This window comes from Hyla sarda, chromosome 1, assembly GCF_029499605.1.
Source record: "Hyla sarda isolate aHylSar1 chromosome 1, aHylSar1.hap1, whole genome shotgun sequence".
In the NCBI taxonomy this organism is placed as follows: Eukaryota; Metazoa; Chordata; class Amphibia; order Anura; family Hylidae; genus Hyla; species Hyla sarda.
The window spans coordinates 54,397,466-54,421,586 of record NC_079189.1 but is presented as its reverse complement, the minus strand read 5'-3'; the positions used below and the strand labels follow the sequence as shown (position 1 = coordinate 54,421,586).

General features: G+C 43.9%; 1 protein-coding gene across 3 annotated transcripts in view; it reads right to left on the bottom strand.

Moving 5' to 3' along the window:
- AFAP1 (actin filament associated protein 1) overlaps nt 1-24,121 on the bottom strand; it is a 142,517-nt gene that overhangs the window by 32,513 nt on the left and 85,883 nt on the right. For 2 of the 3 annotated variants that reach the window (XM_056555052.1, XM_056555054.1), the window contains exons 4-8: nt 22,985-23,093; nt 18,773-18,984; nt 16,435-16,614; nt 3,407-3,499; nt 906-984 (exon numbers count right to left, since the gene is read on the bottom strand). In XM_056555052.1, the coding sequence (XP_056411027.1) occupies nt 906-984; nt 3,407-3,499; nt 16,435-16,614; nt 18,773-18,984; nt 22,985-23,093 (673 nt within the window). The remainder of the gene's footprint in view (nt 1-905; nt 985-3,406; nt 3,500-16,434; nt 16,615-18,772; nt 18,985-22,984; nt 23,094-24,121) is intronic. The other variant, XM_056555053.1, reaches the window with a different exon arrangement.

The following is a 24,121-nucleotide window of genomic DNA, read 5'->3' as shown; positions in this document are numbered from 1 at the left end:
CTGCAGATCAGTCTTATTTTAGAACAGGACTGATCTGCAATACCAGGCATGGCCACTACAAAATTAGTGGAGCTGTTGCTTTAAAACAATGAAGTGAAATTCAGCGCTCCTCCAGTCAGCTGATTGGCGGTGGTGGTCAGAAGTCAAACCCCCACCGATCTTTTACTGAAGGTCTATACTAAGGATAATTCTCTTAAAGGAGTTCTGTCGTGAAAGATAACATCCCCTATCTAAAGCATAGGGTATAAATTATAGATTGCGGGGGTTCCGACTGCTGGGACCTCCCACGATTTTCTGAACGGGGCCCCGGCAGTCTGATGGGAGGGGGCGTGCCGACCCCTGCATGGAGCCTCCTCTATGTATCCCATAGAGATATATGGAGGGGGCGCGTCGGACGTGGCTTCCTGCGGGGGTCAGAACGGCCGCTCCCAACAGACTGCCGGGGCCCTGTTCAGAAGATTGTGAGGGATCCCAGCGGTCAGACCGCTTGCAATCTATAGCTTAATCACCTATTCTTTGGATAGGCGATAAGTTATTTTTCAATGCACTACTCCTTTAAGTGTGTATTCAAACGTATATTATCCTGTGCATTATTGATCTGCAGATTCAAATCCTGAATACACCATACATGTAAAAATTATTTAGTGTTCCCTTTTCTTAGTCTTAGCTCTTTAAATGATATAAGTATATATATAAAAGACCCCTACACAGCACTTTGCTGATCATCAGTCATCCGCTGCATTGAGTTCCACCAATGCCCAGACTCCCCATAAGCTGGAAACTGGGTCAGTACTGAAACTTTTGATCCCCAAAATGTGTGCAAAGCCAGGTGAAAGTGAAAGAAATTGAGTTACTTATGGCATGAAAAAAAACTAAAAATAATAATCCAAAAGAATAATACATACGGGGCTCCTTGCCATTGACAATTGCCGTGCCATTCTCGACATTACACTCTCCGTCTGAGCTTGGCTTCTCTGACAATTTCTGGTCAAAATAAAGAGGAAATTGCATATAAAAAAAAAAAGCTTTAAACATCCTGCCTATAGTTACCACTAGAGAAAGCATAGGCGGTTAATGCATATTGTGTTAGGGCAGTGTTTTCCAATCTGGGTGCCTCTAGGTGCTGCAAAACTATAACTCCCAGCATGCCCGGACAGCCTTTGGCTTTCCGGGCATGCTGGGAGTTGCAGTTTTGCAACAGCTGGAGGCACACAGTATCAAGGTATGTTCACACACAGATTCCTATTCACACAAATCCAGAGTTTGAATTGACATTGGAATCCCAGACATATTTTTTTGTTATTTTTATTCATCAGGACTTAATTTCTAAATAAATAAAATTCTTATTAAATTACCAAGACATTTTTTGTTTCTTATTCTGTAATACAGACTAATTACTTATTTATTTTTGTTATATTTTTGTATACTGTATTATTTAATAGAGATATATGGAGGGGGCGTGTCTTATCGGGGAAAAAAAAAAAAAAAAATTATTTATTACTCTAAAAATGTATTCTTTAAAGGAGATGTCCGGTGCGGACATATTCTATTTCGTCCTGCCCGGGCTGCAAAAAAAAGGCAAAGCAAACTTTCACATACCTCCCTACGTTCCCCCGGAGCTTCGCAACAGCTGATCGTTCGGCCGGGCTGTCTACTTCCTACTTCCCTTAGCCCGGTACGTCACACGGCGCTTCAGCCTATCACCAGCCAAGGCGGGACATCGCTGCGGCCGGTGATAGGCTGAAGCGCCATGTGACGCTTCAGGTCCTGGCACCGGTGATCGGCCTCCTACGGACTAGGGGTGTCTCAGTGATTCCTTACTTGGACGACCTCCTTATCAAGGCACCAACCAGAGACCAGAATCTAGAGAGTCTCTCCCTCACCCTTCAGACCTTGTCTCGCTTCGGCTGGATGGTCAATCAGGACAAGTCCAACCTCTCTCACCCAGTCCCTGATATTTTTGGGACTCCAGGTCGACACGACGTCTGCCCGCATTCAGCTTCCGCCAGACAAGCGGCTGACTCTGTTGTCGGGGGTTCGGACACTTCGGAACCTTACCCTGATTTCCATTCGCTTTTGCATCGAAGTCCTGGGTTGGATGGTGGCAGCCATGGAGGCCGTTCCGTTCACTCAGTTAATTTCCGACCCCTTCAACTGGCGATTCTATACTGGTGGGCCAGGTCTCCCTTGTCTCTCAATCGCAGGATTGTCCTTCCTCGGAGATCCCACCGGTCCCTTCTGTGGTGGCTCCGCTCCCCCCCTACTACTTCAGGGGCGCTCCTTTCTGACCCTCCACTGGCAGGTCAGCTGTTGCGGAGCTCCAGGGGAACGTAGGGAGTTAAGCAAAAGTTTGTTTTGTCTTTTTATGCAGCCCGGGTAGGATGGAATAGAAAAAGTCTGCCCCCGACATCTCCTTTAAATACCACAAAGTACAGATGAAAAAATAGTTTTTTTTTTTATTAACCTTAAATTATTTTGTCTTATGGTTATTTTTTGTATAAGGGATATATAGGTATCATAAGAAGGCACAGAATCTGCCATTCAGGATATTTTTGTAACTTTTTTTTTGTTTTAAATTATTTTTAATTTTTTTGTCATAGAAAACCTCAGGGGATGGCATTAAAACAAAATTATCACTGATTTTCCCAGTAGATGAGGCAGTAAATTAGCCCCAGATACAGGGGGAAATGCAGCCCTCAATACTTATGCTGAATGGATCTGGGTCTGCAAAAATCCACCAGCTCCTGCAGCTTCCCGGTGATCACATGTTCACACGGCAGAATTTCCAAATGCAAAAATATTCTGTCCGGAAATTCCGCTGCAGCAGGGTCCCATTGATTTCACACATGGTGGAATTTTCATGGCAAACCTGATTTCGGCCTCTACAGAAACACTAAACGTGTTCATGGTTTCTGCGGATTCCACTAGGAAATGCATTGCTGTCTATGCCGGTCCTAGCGCCGCCTAAACAACCAAATGTGTGGAACATCCGCCTATATTTTCTGGGCGGACATTCCACACATATTAAGCAGTGTGAACATGGCCTTACTCCTGCTGAGCTGTCATGCAGTAAACAGAAAGGCAGGGACTTTAATAAACTGTCTGTCTTCTCTCCTGAGATTCTTGTTGTCGCTGACATTCAGCTCCCCTTTACTGCAACTGTGCAATTTCCAGGCAGCTGAAGACTCTGCAAGGACGTTCAGGAACATCCTTGAAGAGCCATAGGAACCTACTTTAAAAAAAATAATAATAAAAAAAAATTGTCTGCAAGAAATTAATCAGCAGAGAATTTTGGGATATTTCTGATTAATAAAATACAAAATAGTGTTTCAAGTATGAAAATTCACTATGAGTCAAAACAATATAACAATTTACTAATAAATGCATAATTGCTCAATCGTCATACCTTTTCTAGTTCTGTCTTTGGAACAGGAGAACTTGAAGAGGGTCCGTCCGAGTCCACAGTCCCACTGAAACTACTGCATACTTCCTTAATCACCTGCAACAAAAGGAAGGAGACATTATATTGCAAGAACTTTTAGTCTCTGCACCATTACAGTATTCAAATATATATATATATACATATACATACAGTGGGGATGAAAAGTTTTGGCAAGCTAGGTAAAAATTTGTATTAATGTGCATAAAGAAGCCAAGGAAAGATGGAAAAATCTCCAAAAGGCATCAAATTACAGATTAGACATTCTTATAATATGTCAACAAAAGTTAGATTTTATTTCCATCATTTACACTTTCATAATAACAGAAAACAAAAAAATGGTGCCTGCAAAAGTTTGGGCACCCTGTAGAATTTAATGCATGCACTGCCCCCTTTGCAAAGCTGAGACCTGCCAGTGTCATGGATTGTTCTCAATCATCATCTGGGAAGACCAGGTGATGTCAATCTCAAAGGTTTTAAACGCCAAGACTCATCTGACCTTGCCCCAACAAACAGCACCATGGGTTCTTCTAAGCAGTTGTCTAGAAATCTGAAACTGAAAATAGTTGACGCTCACAAAGCTGGAGAAGGCTAAGAAGATAGCAAAACGTTTTCAGATGGCAATATCCTCTGTTCAGAATGTAATTAAGAAATGGCAGTCATCAGGAACAGTGGAAGTTAAAGCAAGATGTGGAAGACCAAGAAAAATATCAGACAGAACAGCTCGCAGGATTGTGAGAAAAACTATTCAAAACCCACGTTTGACTGCACAATCCCTCCAGAAAGATCTGGCAGACACTGGAGTTGTGGTACACTATTCCACTATAAAGAGATACTAGTACAAATATGGTCTTCATGGAAGAGTCATCAGAAGAAAACCTCTTCTACGACCTCACCACAAAAATCAGTGTTTGAACTTTGCATATGAACATATAGACAAGCCTGATGCATTTTGGAAACGAGTTCCGTGGACCGATGAGGTTAAAATTGAACTTTTTGGCCGGAATGAGCAAAGGTACGTTTGGAGAAGGAGGGGAACAGAATTAATGAAAAGAACCTCTGTCCAACTGTTAAGCATGGGGGTGCATCAATCATGCTTTGGGGTTGTATAGCAGCCAGTGGCACAGGGAACATCTCACAAGTAGAAGGAAAAATGGATTCAATAAAATTTCAGCAAATTTTGGATGCTAACTTGATGCCATCTGTGAAAAAGCTGAAGTTAAAGAGAGGATGGCTTCTACAAATGTATAATGATCCTAAACACACCTCAAAATCCATGGGGAAATACATCAAGAGGCGTAAACTGAAGGTTTTGCCATGGCCTTCACAATCTCCTGACCTCAACATAATTGAAAATCTATGGATAGACTTTAAAAGAGCAGTGCGTGACAGACAGCCCAGAAATCTCAAAGAGCTGGAAGACTTTTGTAAGGAATAATTGGCAAAGATACCTCAAACAAGAATTGAAAGACTCTTGGCTGGCTACAAAAAGCGTTTACAAGCTGTGATACTTGCCAAAGGGGGCAGTACAAGATATTAACTCTACAGGGTGCCCAAACTTTTGCAGATGCCATTTTTTTGTTTTCTGTTATTATGAAAGTGTAAATGATGGAAATAAAATCTAACTTTTGTTGACATATTATAAGAATGTCTAATCTGTAATTTGATGCCTTTTGGAGATTTTTTCATCTTTCCTTGGCTTCTTTATGCACATTAATACAAATTTTTACCCGGGGTGCCCAAACTTTTGATCCCCACTGTGTATATACACACACACACACACACACAAGAGCTTCTAGTCTTATGCAGTCATTGTCATTCAGGTGTCTGCCTGTACCAGATTCTCATTTACTGTTTCGATTTGCATCATAACCCAGTCTGCAGGTGTGAGGTTCACATACTTTTGTCACAGATTATACCCAGCGTCTGAACACACATCAAAAGCAGTCACATGGCTGCGGCCCAAAATAAACAGCATTTTCCACCGTCCCTCTGCATGTTTAAGTCCAAGTTTTTAAAAGAAAACAAATGGTCCGGTCAGGATATTATGACCAGGGCTGCTGTCGATGAACATCAAGCAGTTGTCTTTTTCATGTTACTTATTGAAACAAACACCTCAAATACCATAAAGATCTAGATTCACTTAGTGGGAATTTAATGAACACAAGTAATGTTTATAAAATGTTAACAAGTCTTCACAAATGTCCAGCTGAAGGCCTAAAAACAGTACATTATCAGCCATGATATGGAAAGCAGAGCTATGGTCAGCGAGTACAGAAAATCATAGTAGGTTTCATTATAGGCTCGAAAAGCTGTTCTGTACCTCCACCATGCTTTACACTGCAGCTAAGGAACGCTGGGTGCTGCAGGAGATCGCGGGGACCCCAGCAGAGGGGACCCCCACGATCAAACATCTTATCCCTATCCCAGTCACGTGTGCCTAAAACTTTAGCCAAGGAACCCTCAAAGCCCAACCATTACTCCATTTTCATCCAAAATACCAGTTTGTTCAGTCCAATGCACTTGCATCAACAATATATCACTGCAAAGCAGAGAAGAGTAGGTGCTGTGTTGCAGACTAAGGCTGAGTTTCCACTTTTTTTTTTCTGGCAGTTTTTTCAAAGCTGCCACTGAAGTTTTTAAGCCAAAGCCAGAAGTGTAATCAAAAGGAATAGGACATATAAAGGACTTTCACTTCTCCTCCCTTATGGATCCACTTCTGACTTTGGCTCAAAAACTGCAGTGGCAGTTTTTCAAAAACCAAGTGGAAACTTAGCCTACGGGAAAGAAGCCCCTGTGTGTTTACCACTGACAAACAGTCAGCCCTGAAATGGGGAGAATGAGAAATAAATGTGCACCATGGAGGGGCTAAATAACAGCAGCGAGAGTACTTAAGTCACCTTGCCACCACTCCCAAAGTTTCATGTAACAAAACAGAGCAAGTTTTTTTTTTATTTCATGAAACTATAGGTACGCTTTAAAACATACATGCAGTTTGCAAAGGTATCCAGTTCTGTGACAAAGTATGAGCAGCTTATTGCTGGAGAACTTTCCCAACATACAAAATGTTTTATATGGACAACACCCTTTTCACTTTTCCTCCAGACTCCAAATCTATATGTTACCCCATATCACCAGCATGGTTCTTGTAGTTCTACAATATAAAAAAAAATCCTAAAGTATCTAAATCTGACCTATTCAAACGATGTATAAGACAAACTCTTCTCTCACACAAAGGAATCCAATTACTCAGCATCCTGGAACTTTATTTTTACCTCTTGTTTGACATTTGAACTCATTGTGGACTTTTTTTGGCTCCCGGCTCTGATTAAGTTATTTTGGCAAGCACTTTGTGTAATGCAAGCTGCAGACAAAACACTGGGAAGCGCTTTGGCAAGTGCACAAAGTAGTGTTCAAGAATTCATGCTCTCCATCAAGTCGTCCCCCCTGTCACACCTCATGCGCATATAGGTGTGGATTCATTTTAAACACATGTTTATGTTAAAGTCTGTATCTGGCAAAAAACTGCTGCGTTCACCACATTCTGCCCTGACCGGCTATACGTGAAGACTCAGCAGGAAAAGACTCATGTTAAAAGGCTTTTATCTGATTAAAATCGGTCCTGTACTCCTACTCATGGAAATGATGCTGTCCGAAGGCTACTGCTTCTTACAGCTTGTAAGCTCAGACATTGAGCTTTGTATTAAAGGGGGTTATCCAACATAGGGTGACGTTACTAACATAAGGGGTTATCCAGCATAAGGTGACTTACTAAGGATCCGTGCTTGTGTTGGTGGTAAGTGGCCGTGTCCAGTTTCCCCCATCACGTGTAAGCTTGTTTGTGTGAACTGGCTATTTCCTGTTTCTGTGCCCTCCCTTCAACTACAATCCCTAGTATCTCTTGTTTTTAGGTGGGGGGTGACTTCTCTCCCTCCCACACATCAGTCACCCCACCCATTACAGCACAGCTAGGCTCCCGTCCATGTGTGCTTTGCTTGAAACTACAATTTCCTGAAGCCCTGTGGCAAATGATCTCCCTCCCACCCAGCAGTCACTCCACCCACTGAAGCACAGACATGCTCCCTTTCAACACCTGACCAGTAATGCATTGTTTGAAGGCCTACTGCAACCTGGGAAAGGCCCGACAACACTCATTTTGTGAGTAAGATCGATCAATCGACAATATACGAGCTAGATCAGGTATGAACTAGATTAAATGATAGATAAATAGATAGATGAAATATGAACGAGAATAGATATAAAATAACTAGACAGTGTCTTATAGATTTGGCAAATACAGAGAACATGACCACTTGTGACAGAAACTGCAGCCAGATATAGGGGATAAGGTTCTGTTCACATCTCTTTTTGTGTTTTGTTTTCTCACAAATGATAGGTTTGTGGGTTACCTAGACAACTCAGAAGCCCCAGGCAAAAATCATAAAAATATTCATCTATTACAGTATTTTCCAAAGAGTGTGCCTCCAGCTGTTGCAAAACTACAACTCCCAGCATGCCTGGACAGCCTTTGGCTGTCCAGGCATGCTAGGAGTTGTAGTTTTGCAACAGCTGGAGGCACACTCTTCGGAAAACACTGATATAGTAAGATATCTACACATACGTCTGCGTAATGTTAATAACATAAGAATTTTGCTTCAGAACTCAGACGGCCCGTTTCATCCTGGGTCATGACCCTTTCCTCAGTAGTAGGGCTTCATTCTGATTAATAGTTATTGTGTTTGTTTCTTAAGGAAGGGCTTTAAATGACAGGGATTTAAGCGGAGCATTTCCTCATAAGCAGCCCTCAGGCCATTAATGTGGTTTTGCTGTCTAGACAAAAGTTTACCTCAGCTGTGGCCTTTTTACTTCATTTCGGGCCCTCTTTTGCTGAGTATATCATTCTGTGCATATTAGGTCTGAGACCTGTGCGTAGTGTATATTCTCACGTGCGTATTTTGCTGCTGTAGATTTTGTCATTGACGTACCGGCAGAAAATCCGCAGCGAAAGCCGTAAACGTACCGTTAATGTACAGTGGTCCCTCAAGCTACAATATTACTTGGTTCCAGGATGACCATTGTATGTTGAAACCATTGTATGTGGAGACTATAACTCTATGGAAACTCGGTTTTTGGTTCTGAGGCCACAAAATGTCATCCAAAAATAGGAAAAAGTGAGGATTAAAAGAGAAATAAGTACATAACTAGTACAGATGAAACCAATTCTTATAAAAGTAAGAGAGATCTGCTGGGAGCTGTAAATCACTGTCTATGTAGAGGACAGGAGCTTCTTCAGGATCCTGTACAGTACACACAATGTCCTAAAAAAGGTAAAATGGAGCCGCCCTTATTTGGTGTCCAAAGGAGAAGCTAACCCAGGTAAAGAGTAGTTCAGAAGATGTAGTACCTTCCTGTACTGTAGGGAGGCACTACCAGACAGCCAGTCAGTGCATACACTTCAGTAATACAGGTGTTTTACCAGTAAAATGCCCATTCTGATTGGTCAGTTCTTCCAGCCATGTACCCGTTTCACAGATCTAGACTGTAGGTAGCATTATCCTATTTAAGTAAATTGAATAACGCTGTAGGACCTTGCACACCACTACTGCAAGTACGAGCAGAAACACTAAAGATGGCACAGTGCTCACATATGCGCTATGACCCTGTCAAACAACAAATTTTCTGGGGATTTTTCTGGGAGTTGGACCCCTGCCTGTCTAATATTAATGGCTTATTTTCGGGTTGCGTTCACACTCCATAAAATTTGCTGATATATTTTATTATACACGTGCTTGTAATCTGTGATTCTGGCCTAAGAAGCTATTCATGGTATAGTACAATGTGCCCATTATACAGCCCACATTTTCATTCATAATATTTTCCATAAATACCCCAAAGGAGTTATGCCTCATGTGTCTCTTATTTGTAAGGAATGTGAAGAAGCTCCTCATGTTCTCAGCAAACAAAGATCAGAAACCATAGAGGAGATATGAATAGTAAATAAGGACCATGCACAGTGACTGACGTAAAAGAGTAATAACTGGTAGAAAGCAAAGTAAAGTCGCTAAAGTGTTTTTTTTTTTCTAATAGGTTTGGAAAGCCAAGCACCCAGTCAGCATCAGTAATGGCCTTACATAAAGCTACCTCAATGGGTAGTGTAATTTGCAAAAACTTTTTATATAATGTAGATAATAACATAAGTACACTTGTAATATACATTGGTTAAAAAATGTGTAAATTTTTTGGGGTAAAAAAAATGCTGTCCTGTCCCTACAGCTATTGCCTGTGTCTCTGTGCAGAGAGAAAATACAGGGAGTGTGGACAGGACAAGCAGGGGCTCTGTGCACTGGGGCCAAGCAGGGGCTCTGTGCACTGGGGCCAAGCAGGGGCTCTGTGCACTGGGGCCAAGCAGGGGCTCTGTGCACTGGGGCCAAGCAGGGGCTCTGTGCACTGGGGCCAAGCAGGGGCTCTGTGCACTGGGGCCAAGCAGGGGCTCTGTGCACTGGGGCCAAGCAGGGCTGTGTGCACTGAGGACAAGCAGGGCTGTGTGCACTGAGGACAAGCAGGGCTCTGTGCACTGAGGACAAGCAGGGCTCTGTGCACTGAGGACAAGCAGGGCTCTGTGCACTGAGGACAAGCAGGGCTCTGTGCACTGAGGACAAGCAGGGCTCTGTGCACTGAGGACAAGCAGGGCTCTGTGCACTGAGGACAAGCAGGGCTCTGTGCACTGAGGACAAGCAGGGCTCTGTGCACTGAGGACAAGCAGGGCTCTGTGCACTGAGGACAAGCAGGGCTCTGTGCACTGAGGACAAGCAGGGCTCTGTGCACTGAGGACAAGCAGGGCTCTGTGCACTGAGGACAAGCAGGGCTCTGTGCACTGAGGACAAGCAGGGCTCTGTGCACTGAGGACAAGCAGGGCTCTGTGCACTGAGGACAAGCAGGGCTCTGTGCACTGAGGACAAGCAGGGCTCTGTGCACTGAGGACAAGCAGGGCTCTGTGCACTGAGGACAAGCAGGGCTCTGTGCACTGAGGACAAGCAGGGCTCTGTGCACTGAGGACAAGCAGGGCTCTGTGCACTGAGGACAAGCAGGGCTCTGTGCACTGAGGACAAGCAGGGCTCTGTGCACTGAGGACAAGCAGGGCTCTGTGCACTGAGGACAAGCAGGGCTCTGTGCACTGAGGACAAGCAGGGCTCTGTGCACTGAGGACAAGCAGGGCTCTGTGCACTGAGGACAAGCAGGGCTCTGTACACTGAGGACAAGTTGGGCTCTGTACACTGAGGACAAGCCGGGCTCTGTACACTGAGGACAAGCCGGGCTCTGTACACTGAGGAAAAGCAGGGCTCTGTACACTGAGGACAAGCAGGGTTCTGTACACTGAGGACAAGCAGTGCTCTGTGCACTGTGGACAAGCAGGGATCTGTGCACTGAGAACAAGCAGGGCTCTTTACACTGATGACAAGCAGGGTTATGTACACTGAGGACAAGCAGGGCTCTGTGCACTGAGGACAAGTGTGGCTCTGTGCACTGAGGTCTGTAACATGCCCCTGGCTCACACAGCAGGCTGACTTAACAAGCCAGGAACCTGCATAGAGTCCTGCTTGTTAAGGCACACTTCCTGTATTTTGTCTCCACAAAGAAACACACAGGCAATAGCTGCAGTGACAAGACAGCATTTTTTCACCCAAAAATATACAATTTTTTAACCAATGTATAATACAAATATACATAAAAATGATATTATCTACATTACATAATAAGTTTTTGCAAATGACAGGTACACTTTAAAGTAAATTCTAACACTGCAGCTTCTATATGTAGGTGTAACTACGCCTGCATATTGTGGCCAACAGTTGCACAATGTTGCTGGCATCATCAGAAAAATTGTGCCGCCAAGAAAGGCATAGTCTCGGCTGTCACAACATTACAACATGAGCTTATACTTGATGGCTTAAGTAGTTTACAGGTGCGGAAGAGTTAATTCCCTGTACCAGGGATAGATGGTGATTTGCCGGGATGGCTTAATGTTATTTTAAGGTTTTCCACTATCCACTAGACCAGTGTTTTCTAACCTGGTTGCCTCCTACTGTTGCAAAACTATAATGTAGTAGCTATGCAACAGCTGGAGCCACCCTGGTTGGGAAACACTGTCTTAGACCCAGAGCAGAACTGTATATTGGAATAGTGGGCATCCTGCTTGCCATACTGGCAAAGTGATTTGAGTAGGTCTCTTCTGCAGTCTGCTGTCTACTGCTGCCATTGCCTACTCTGGAGAATTTATGTTCAACTGGGGCCATATTACACATAGTTGCTTCTGTGTGGTGTTCACCAAAGGGCCTTCACAAGTGGATTGAAAAACAATTTTAACAAGGGAAAAAATAGCGGTAGCAATGGAAGATATGAATTGTGGATATGGAGCAGCTGGATAGATTTATGGAGACACAGAAGTTTCTTTGGCTTCTATAAAGTAATAAGTAATAATAAGTAGTAATAATTTATTTTTCTTTCTTTCTCTCTTTCTTATTGTTGTCTATGGTAGGGGGGTTTAAGCACTTCAGTGTTGCTAGATATGGGTAGGTGGCGGGGTCAGGCAGCTTTAGGTAAAGGATTTGGTGTAGAGAAACAGGGCTCCTGTTAGGTGAAGGATGAAGGGTCTGGATTTAAGGCCCCGGGGTGAGGTGGGTCACCTGCGGGAGGTTAAAGTAGAAATATGTGTATCAAGAAGTTTGCTTTTCTGTATATACTGTAATGTTCAAGTGAGAAAATCAATAAAAATAAGATTAAACCAGAAAAGCAATTGGGGAAAAATTTTGGCCCACCAAAGACAATGGGCACTGGCATCAATCCAGCTTTACCATGTTATAAAGTAGCCATGAGTTGGCATACTTCGTAAACTTGTCAGACATTTCTATTAGGCCATATGGACGTCAAAGGAGGAGAGTGGCAGTCCTGGAAACAGTGGCTCCAGTTCTGAATGACTTGTTGCATCCACATGTTAAAAATGGAACCTAATGTCACCCAAAGATCGGTTAGGAGTTACAGGTAAGGGTCTCTGGTTGACAATGCTCAATTCCAAAAAAGCTACAATTTCTTCGATCCCATTTAGTAAGAACAGCAGCTCTGGAGTATAAACTTCTGCTATAACAAGTAAACTAATGTGAAAACTAGAAGAAGGGGAAGACTTGCACCATATCATCACAATGTGCAGAGAAGAAGTTCGGTGTTTAGCTGGGATACAATTTCTTTGGCCGATTCTGCACGCCATAGATGACTACAAAAGGTTATACTTGGTGTTCAGCGAACTTTCTGCAGTTTATGAAGTAATTCTTTTCATAAAAAGTACAGAGTCTTCCAAATGGAGCTCAGATGGAGATTTCACGCATGAATGTGCTGTAGTTGGAAATGTTACTTGAAAATATTACATGAAACAGATCTGGAGCTCCAAATGGAGAAAATAATCTGATGTTACTTGAATGTTTTACAAAACACATGAAAAGGTTGAAACTGGAATTTAAGCTGAGCCGGTGATAGACTAACGTAATCTTTCTAGACACATTAGGACAAGTGGAATTCGGCGACAGCTGTAGAGCTGCTATCTCCATCATCATGTAGCATGGCGGATTGGAAATTAGAGAACAGCTGAACATTGATGGCTTTATGGTGTGTACTCGGATTCCCAGCATTCCCTGGAAAAAGTCTACAAAAATATACAAGAACTAAATCACATAGAGGTGATCTAAGCAGCTGTTATGGGGCCCATGAAGAAGGGGGGACCAAATCAGGTTACCCTAGCCGTCTTCTTCTTGGGCAGTATAAGGTTAGGTCCATTAACAAGCACCAGACTGTCCTTCTACCAAGATTACATGGTGAAATAACCCACTATCCCCACTTGCCCAGGTGTCAACACATCTCAAGGTCCATAATTATTCTATATAAGATTTACTCTACAGAATGTCTGCTTGGAGAAACTATGAATGGACATTTTATGCACAGCAGGCAGAGCTCGTAATTTAAAGGGGTACTCCGGTGCTTAGACATCTTATCCCCTATACAAAGGATAGGGGATAAGATGCCTGATCGCGGGAGTCCCACCGCTGGGGACCCCCGTGATCTTGCACGCAGCACCCTATTAGTAATCAGTCCCCGGAGCGTGTTCGCTCCGGGTCTGATTACCAGCGACTACAGGGCGGGCAGCGTGTGACGTCATGCCTCCGCCCCCATGTGACGTCACGCTCCGCCCCTCAATGCAAGCCAGACTTGCATTGAGGGGTGGAGCGTGATATCACACAGGGGCGGAGGCATGACGTCACACGCCGCCCGCCCTGTAGTCGCCGGTAATCAGACCCGGAGCGAACACGCTCCGGGGACTGATTACAAACGGGGTGCCGCATGCAAGATCCCGGGGGTCCCCAGCGGCGGGACTCCCGCAATCAGGCATCTTATCCCTTGTCCTTTGGATAGGGGATAAGATGTCTAAGCACCGGAGTACCCCTTTAAGTGTCCACTAAAATTCCACAGAACGCACCATTCACACGAGAAATTCCAAGCAGAATTCCGCTCGAAAGTGCAGTGTGAATGTGCCCTTAGGGAATGCTATATACTAATAGTAGAGAAAGCAACAAATCCACTCTGAACTAAGTGATATGAGACACGAGATGAAAAACCTTCAGAAAAACTGTTTTCCATATTCCACAGAAAGGGGTTCTGAGCTGCAGGTAGATTTCTCACAAGAATAAAATTCACGCCTGACTTGCACTTTAAGTAAAAAGACAAACATATGATGTTCCATAAGGAAGTAAAGAGCTGTACTAGATTAGAAAACAATAGCTGCATACACACTCCCCCCCCCCCCAAAGAACAGGACCACTCTTGTTAGTAGGGTATATCTGGAATTGCAGGTCATCCCAATCCCTTAAAAGGGGTATTGCGATATCAGGTTAAACAAATATATATATATATATATATATATATATATATATATATATATATATATATATATAAATGCTGCAGAAGCATATAGCATTGTTTAATGGTTTCACCCAGCTCTTAAATAACCAAAAATCAAAATTTACTTTGTGAATAGGCAATCCTCTACCCTCCCTACCATGTCCTCTCAATTTGTCCTGGTTAAGCAGCTGCTTAGTACTACAATTCCCAGAATGTATTGCTTTCCCTTAGTTCTTCTTGACAGCCCTCCAGCCCTGCCTACTCCCCTTCCACAACACTCCTGACAGTTCCCCACATAGAGCTGATAAATGGCATTACAGAAATCTGCTGCATTCAATCCCTAGCTGATCCTCTGTCTGTGGCATTGCTGAGAGCAAGGCAGCATGCTTTAACCACATTTCGTTTTTCCCTAAATGTCCCAAAAAAGGTATGTACACACAATTTCCTGTCAGGGGAATTTCACGAAACCATGCTGAAGCCAGTACAATTTGTGATAGCACTATAGTAATAAGTTATATATCTTAGGGTGATATAACTTTTTCTGATACTAAAATACCCTTAAATTACCAGCCACAGGTCATTGGCATAAGTGTTGCTGCAATAAAGAAGCTATGTTTATCTTCTATAAACCCTGAAACGCATAACTTTTACACTAATGCTGTGGTCTCCATATTGCTGGATCCATTGCATGATCGACACTGGTGGCAACCAATAGACCACAATAAGTTCCAATTAGTTTCTACTCTTATGTCCTTTGTTTTGCATGCTGCACTATTCTTTATATCAAATAAGACAGGGTCTCAGATGAAAGCGTGAACACATTCTTAAGCCATGGATGGCTCCTTAAACCTCTCTTGAGCTTACAATGGTCGAGGTAGGGTCAATGGGCTGTCAAGGCAGGCTGAAAATTGTAGTTTTGCAACAGCTAAAGGCACACAGGTTGGGTAACATTGTGATAGGATTTGCTTTCACTTTTTGATTGGTAGGGGTCTGCCAGGACTTCCACCAATCCGGATAAAAAAGAGGTTGGGTGCTGCATCCTCTTTACAGTTGTTCAATGAAGAAAATGGGGCTGGCTGTAATTTCCTGTACAGCCAGTGCTAAGGTAGCCATGTGGCCCCTCAAGACTGGAGTGGATCCAGGCAGTCAGAACTTGACCTTTCAGAAAATGATGGCATATTTTTCCAACATTCGATCAGTTTCTATGATAGGAATAACCATTTTATTTATGGTAAAAGGTTGAGAAGACCTACATGACCACCTAGAGTTTAGTTGATGTGGTGGCCCAGTACAGGAGTTGAACCCCTGTACCCTTGCTGCCCTGTCAGGCAGCCTCCATACAGGGTCCCATGGGCCTGTCCCATTGTCTATCCATTTGTATGTCGGTTATATAATGTATTATAACTAAGATGTGTCATGCCTTTAAGACCAGTTGACATGTGATTAACCTGTTGTCATGTAATTGTAATCCAGTGGGGTATCAATGACCATGTGACCTAAGGGTGACCTTTGGGACCCCTCCTAGTCTCCCCCATATAAGCCCTGGGGGGGAGCTAGCTCTCTCTCTTCTCTTGTATGCCGAGTTGCAGTGAGGTCTGGAGTCCAGAGGAGGCCTAAAGTCAGTCAAGCAGCCATGGATTCTCAAGTCCATTGCCCCACAGGTCAAGTCAAAGCCTGGTAAGCTACAGAAGGGGTGAAGTCTGTCCACTAGTCCACTATAAGTCCCCGCAAGCCCTAAGGTCTCTGAAGTCACTGGTCACCTCTGTGGGCCTAGCCAAGCTGTATAGACTGTTACACCTGTCTGACTCAGTAAAGCTGCTGTTGTTCTGTAACTTGGCATTCGAGTCATTATTTGCCTAGCCCAGGATCCAGCAGAATTCCTTCAGGTGGTGTAGAGGATAAACCACGCCCTGGCGTCACAAACTCAAGGGGTTAATGCCATCTACCCCTAGGGTAATTCAATCTGCCCTTATCACACCCTCACCACATTGATAATACACATCAGCAGTGAGATGGCATCAAACAGATGACTGAAGAAGAGCTCAGGTTACCTTCAGCCATTGTTCGGCCTGTTCCTCACTTTGGACGGCGAGGACCAGAGCATCTGTTCCCTGATGAGTAATCTTCAGTTCGTGCTTTTTCTTTTTCCCATCCTTTGGTACATAGGAGACTGAGCAGCCGTTCAAAAGTAACTCCATCTGTGGCTGCTGATCCTTGGAGGATTTGTAGCACTAATAGGGAAAGAAGATAAAATTATCAGTTACTACGGTCACATGAACCTCTGACACCTCCCTTAATGTAATAATATCACATTTCAAGAATATGGATGACCTAGAGCGGGTGCAATGCTTAGGACCCCCCTTGTATGAGGAAGGGGAATTGTCTAGCCAGCAACATCAGCTGTATGCCAGAGTACTAGACCCACAACAAATAGCTGATGGATGTAAGTACACAGTGACTCCACCAGCAGAATAGTGAGTGCAGCTCTGGAGTAAAATGCAGGATGTAACTCAGGATCAGTACAGGATAAGCAATGTAATGTATGTACACAGTGACTCCACCAGCAGAATAGTGAGTGTAGCTCTAAAGTATAATACAGAATGTAACTCAGGATAATTACAGAACAAGTAATGTACCGTATATACTCGAGTATAAGCCGACCCGAGTATAAGCCGAGACCCCTAATTTCAACCCAAAATCCCAGGAAAAGTTATTGACTCGAGTATAAGCCTAGGGTGGGAAATACCTCATCCCCCCCTGTCATCATCCAGACCCGTCATTAACATCCTCATCATCCCCTTGTCATCATCCCACCTTCATCATCCCCTTATCATCCCACACATCCCCCCTTCATCATCCCCTTGTCATCATCCCACACATCCCCTTATCCCACACATCCCCCCTTCATCATCCCCTTGTCATCATCCCACACATCCCCTTATCATCCCACACATCCCCCCTTCATCATCCCCTTGTAATCATCCCACACCCCCCCCCCTTCATCATCCCCACCCCCCTTCATCATCCTCTTCTCATCATTCGCCCTCAGTGGTCTTCAACCTGCGGACCTCCAGAGGTTTCAAAACTACAACTCCCAGCAAGCCCGGGCAGCCATCGGCTGTCCGGGCTTGCTGGGAGTTGTAGTTTTGAAACCTCCGGAGGTCCGCAGGTTGAAGACCACTGCGGCCTTCAACATGCGGACCTCCAGAGGTTTCAAAACTACAACTCCCAGCAAGCCCGGGCAGCCATCGGCTGTCCGGGCTTGCTGGGAGTTGTAGTTTTGAAACCTCCGGAGGTCCGCAGGTTGAAGACCACTGCGGCCTTCAACATGCGGCCTCCAGAGGTTTCAAAACTACAACTCCCAGCAAGCCCGGGCAGCCATCGGCTGTCCGGGCTTGCTGGGAGTTGTAGTTTTGAAACCTCCGGAGGTCCGCAGGTTGAAGACCACTGCGGCCTTCAACATCATCCAGCCCCCTCTCACCCCCTTTAGTTCTGAGTACTCACCTCCGCTCGGCGCTGGTCCGGTCCTGCAGGGCTGTCCGGTGAGGAGGTGGTCCGGTGAGGAGGTGGTCCGGGCTGCTATCTTCACCGGGGGCGCCTCTTCTCCGCGCTTCCGGCCCGGAATAGAGCCGTTGCCTAGACAACGACGCATCTGCGTCATTGTCAAGGCAACGTGACTATTCTGAGGCCGGGCCGGAAGCGCTTAGAAGAGGCCTCCCCGGTGAAGATAGCAGCCCGGACCACCTCCTCACCGGACCACCTCCTTACCGGACAGCCCTGCAGGACCGGACCAGCGCCGAGCGGAGGTGAGTACTCAGAACTAAAGGGGGTGAGAGGGGGCTGGATGATGTTGAAGGCCGCAGTGGTCTTCAACCTGCGGACCTCCGGAGGTTTCAAAACTACAACTCCCAGCAAGCCCGGACAGCCGATGGCTGCCCTGGCTTGCTGGGAGTTGTAGTTTTGAAACCTCTGGAAGTCCGCAGGTTGAAGACCACTGCGGGTGGGGGAGTTCACTCGAGTATAAGCCGAGGGGGTGTTTTCAGCACGAAAAATCGTGCTGAAAAACTCGGCTTATACTCGAGTATATACGGTATGTAGACAGTGACTCCTTCAGCAGAATAGTGAGTGCAGCTTTGGAGTATAATACAGGATATAACTCAAAATCAGTAAAGGATAAGTAATATATGTACACAATGATGTCACCAGCAGAGTAGTGAGTGCAGCTATGGAGTACAATACATAATGCAACTCAGGATCAGTAAAGGAAAAGTACAGTAATGCATGTAAACAATGACTCCACCAGCAGAATAGTGAATTTAGCTCTGGAGTATAATAAACCCACTAAATACTGATCAGTACCGGACAAAGTTAGGTATAGGTAAATCTTACCATTAGTTTGTTTTCTTTAATGACACACAAAAGTTTAGTCCACTGCCCAAATCTTTTCTTCCGTAATAGGAACGCACAAATCTTAGCATCCTTTACAAGGTGCATAGAGGCTTCTTCAGACGGCCACTGAAGTCTCTTTTTCTGCCCTTTTCCATCTTCCTCTTCTTCATCATAAGATTCATATGAACTGCTCATCGCATCAGAATCATAATCTTAAAAAGAAGACATTTTAAGTTAGCAAAACAATGGACGAACTTAATTCTGGCTTCACAATCTTTCTACATGAAAGTAACAGGAGCTATAAATGGTGTATTTAGGCATTGTGGGAAGAACACATTTTGCTGTGATTTTCACAGAAGCACCACAAAAATGTAGCATTTGCCAAAATTTTGCATACAAAATGCAACAATTAGATATGTATACACACCGTCTATACTGGATCTATTGAAGTCAATTTATTTTGCATAAAGATTAATTTTTTCCTATACTCTGTTCTATACAAATCCCTGGTGATTAGAGGAAGCAGCAGACAGCCATATATTTATTTTGCAGTGGCCACTGCAGGAGAAATGGGGTATTACATGGCCCCTATTCAAATAAATAAACAAGTGGTCCCTCAACCCAGTCCACAAGACCCACCAACATTCCAGTTTTTTTTTATTAGTTACTCCATCGGAAAAGGACACGAAAAATTTCGAATCCTTAAGTATTTTTGGGCCTTGAGGACTGGGTTGGGGGCCACAGAAATAAGCAATCATACAATAAATAATAGTTTAAAGTCCTCCAGAGGGTCAACAACTCTGTGCAAGTGGCTGTCAGGGTTCACACTAATAGAACATATGGACAAGGATTAACCCCAGCAATAAAAAGTTTATGACCCCTTCAAAGATAATAAAAGTTTACAAAAACTTTTCAAATATTTCCACATAAGCATATTATGAAATATTTTATTTGTTGAAATATTACTTGAATGTGTGAAAAACAGAGATTATACGCTGGAGGGGGGGGGGTCTAGATATTGTACAATATTTATCCAGTTATTGGATCACATACAGACCTCCAAGTGCGTTCATGTTCAGGGGGGAACTTATTTTTTTTTCTTTCTTTTTAATGTTAGAAAACAGTCAAATGAGGCCGAAGAAGCGAGCCAAGTCTTCAGCTGATGATAGTCTTGGCTTCTCGCGCAAATAAATCATTTTCATGTTGAGCAAACAAGAAATATCACAAGATGGAAATCCTCCAGCTCCATCCTATAACAAACCCCAGAGATCAAACATAAAATCCATGCTGGTACCAAACTGTGAAGAATGTTCTATCCCTGCAGAGAAGAAACAATCATATTTCCTGAGTTGTGTTCTGCGAGGAATGACCCAATCACTTGGCTCACATAGGACCTCAAACCACAAAATCTAATCATTTCGTCCTCCTATATGTCTCCTTCTACATTTGCGGATACGTGGTTTTGTAACTGCGTCAACAACAACACAGAACGCCCTCCATTTATATTAGCGGGGGGTTTAGACCACGGACGTGACAGTCCCTTCTGTAGAAGAACAAGCTGTGTGTACGTTCCTCCTCTTTGGCCTCAAGAGAATATCTTAGGAAGGCCGCCAAAGAAAATCACAGTAAGAAGGGAATAGCCTTCCCAAAAGCCTGGACTACATTAATGCTGTCAAGAACAGAGGTCAAAAGGCTACCGATAGCTGCCAACATTAACCTAGGATATCTCTCCATGAGTAATAATACAGATCACAATTGTGAGCTGCAGTTATTACTAAAAACAAGAGAAATAAAATACTTTTCGCAATGGATATGAATTTTAGGTTTAAAGGAAACATATAATTAGAATAGTATTTAAGATTAAAAAAAAAGATTATACACACACATTATATATATATATATATATATATATATATATATATATATATATATATATACACACACAGTGGTCCCTCAACATACGATGGTAATTCGTTCCAAACGAGCCATCGTTTGTCGAATCCATCGTATGTTGAGGGATTTGTGCAATGTAAAAAAGTAAAGTCATACTCACCTGTCCCCGGGCCTCCGCTGGGCTCTCCTGGTCTTCTCCGGTCCTCTGCTGGGCTCTCCTGGTCTTCTCCGGTCCTCCGCTGTCTTCTCCGGTCCTCCGCTGTCTTCCGCAAGGCCTTACTGGGCCTACATAGCGACGTCATTACGTCACTGCGTACGCCGTTCCTATTAGATGACGGGACGGCGTGCGCAGCAGCGTATTGACGTCATCGGAGAGGGCTGAGAAGACACCGGAGGACCAGCGCTGGACCCGAAGGGCACCCCGGAGCATCGTGGAGGGGTAAGTAATACTCACCGCACCACACGGGGAACATTAAGCTGCTATCCGGCAGCAGCTTAAGCATTTTGCGCTGCCGGATAGTACTTAATGCGATGGCCACGACATAAAAAAGCATCGTATGTCGATGCTGACATCGACATGCGATGGCCTCTGAGAGGCCATCGTATGTCGATTTGATCATATGTCGGGGCCATCGTATGTCGGGGAGTCTCTGTATATATAGTCTTTTAAAATAGATTACAAAAAGGACCATAAACACTTGCCACTAGGGTATACACCTTAGGATAACACTTCCTGTTTTGGCTTTACTGCATAGGTTTGGATAAGATGGGCAGGATAGAATTTTGTCTGATATTACAGATAAGACTGAGAAATACAGAAATTGTCTCTTTGTGTCCCAGGAAATAAGCCATGCAGCCCCCTCCTCCTCTGTACTGTCCTATGTCTCGTTGCAAGGCAACTGTCTGCAGCAGGAGACTCCCCCCTCTACCCTGTTCGCGGTAGGAAAAAAAAAGGTTCACCAAGCACCACCCCTACACTAAACCGCAACCATCAGCCTAAGAAAAAAAAAGGGTCCTGACACAACACCATGTAGAGGGCAGTAGTACAGCCATGTTTCTCATTCATTGCCCGATCACTGTCCCTTTTACATGGGCCAATTACCAGGAACAAGCGTTCCTTTGAACACTAGATGAGAGCAGTGTCAATCCAGCAAAATGGAGGCATACTTTAAAGGGGTTATCCAGACATAGAAAAACTTTCTATTCTTTCTTTCAAAAAAACGCTCCCAGTCTGTCCCCAGGTTGGGTGTGGTTCTGCAGCTCAGTTCCATTGAACTGAATAGAGCCAAGTTGTAATACCAAACGTGGAGCTGTTTTTGTAAGAAATTAGCTATGTTTTTTTATGCCCGGATAACCCCTGTAAAGGTCAACAATACAACTAGTGTAGACTAGTTGAATTATTTGTAAAGCCAATAATTGGGCCTTAGATCTTAAGAAAAAGTTTAGTAAAACTACAAAAAGTTGTAATATTTAGCTCTTTTCCTGCCAGTTCGAGTATTTTTTTTTTTATAATCTTATATGTCTTGAGTCCCATTTGCAGCAATGCATACTGCTGCAAATGGTGGACATAAAACCCCAGTTCCTGAGATTTGTGGGGGCTTCAGCAGATTGACAACCATAGAACAAGCATTTATTGTCCAAGGCTCTTGGCACAGTCAGGGCATGCTGGGATTGGTTATGCCATAACTATGTATAGTGGGAAAACCTCTTTAGTAGTGATGGTGAACACACTGTGCAATCTACAGATGGATTAAGGGAGTCAAGGACGCCAGTTACCCACCACTGCTTTAAAATGGTATCCACTGTTTTATAAAAACTAATATAGGGCTGGGGCAGGGAGGGGCTAACTGTACTTACCTAGCGCTGGTCCCCGGCAGTTCCCGTTCGCCTCCGCCCCCGTCCCCTGATATTCTCTTTTTTCCCTGCTTCAGAGAACAGAGCATTGAGAACTCGTCTTTAAAGCATGAAGAAGAGAAAAGACTGGAGCACCAGCTGAAGGCCAACCGGGGCTGCGTGGGTCCGGCGCTAGGTAAGATTTTATTTTTCTCTGCCCCAGCACTACATTAGTTTTTATAAAATTGTGGATAAACCCTTTAAGGGTGAATACACATGCATATTCGTTGAAGGAATTTCTGTGACTGTCTCATTCACCTTGCAGAAATCTATGGGCATGCTGAAGAAACAGACCCATTCATTTGTATGGAACATATTTTTAGTTGAAGAAATGCCCGCAACACCTCTGCAGCATGTGTATTCACCCTAAAGGATACTGGTACATGAAGACCTATGGCTGTGTACCAACATAAATTAGTAACTCACTGGAAGTTATGTATTCAGGGGCTTTACCAGGGCTTAGAGGCACAGCTTCTTCATAGTACCCTTCTGGAAGTGATGACGTTGGCAAAGGCGGGGGTCCATTGTCTGGAGGCTGTTATGACAAAAGATAGAAAACATCAAAGAATATTAAAATACAGTTAATGCTATAAACAAAGGCAACAAAGTCTCAAACAACAACCTAGAGCATAGAATAATGTCACATAAGCATAATACAGCTCAACGTTTGTATACTTTAAGGCCATAAGGCCCGGCCTGACCGCGGGTCTGATGGGTCCTGACTTCCATTTTATGTAGGTTCCATTCATACTGCATTCCAGCAGTACATTAGAGGCATCCATCGGCATACCAGCTAAAAAGGGATGCCAACATATACTGTATTGTCCTGCAGCGGACCCCATTAATTAAAAAATGGTTTAAAACAGAGTCACCTACTGACTGCATTCAGGTTGCTTCCCACTAGTATAGACTCAATCAATGGGGCACAATAGGGTACTGTGTTGCACTATTGTGTCCCATCACATTAGCGAATACTAACCGGAACCAGCTAAAACAGCGTCAGTAGGTGACTCAATTCAAGCCACTAAATAGGATGACAATGGATAGGATGGGATTCCTCTAACAAACTGAAGGAACACAGTATGAATAGGGCCTTGCACTAAACATTTATATTAATCACTAGAAGAAGGTATAAACTAAGCTCTGTATGGTGGGATTAATACTAATCGAAAGACAGTACTCATAAGGCACTTTGGCATTGCTAACTGAGCACTCTACGGTGACATCGGACAATGAATTCCAACAATACGTAATTGTGGAGGCTTATGCTCAGGGATGAACTTGAGAACACTCTCTCAAGAATGTGCTCCACCCTTGTGGAGGAATTATGTCTAACATTGCAGCTCAGCCTCAAGCGATCACCAGCAAATCAAGCCGGCACTCGGCCGCTTGAAAGTGTGCCGTCTCAATAGACTGCAACGCATTCCAAACACATTCTGCGGAATGAATGAACATTTTTTTGGGCGAAGTCTGGGGTCCAGAACATTCGCCACAGAAATTTCATGGTGTGAATGGTTTCATAGGAGGCTGCTGCACCACATTTTCGAAGTTGAATTCTTATAC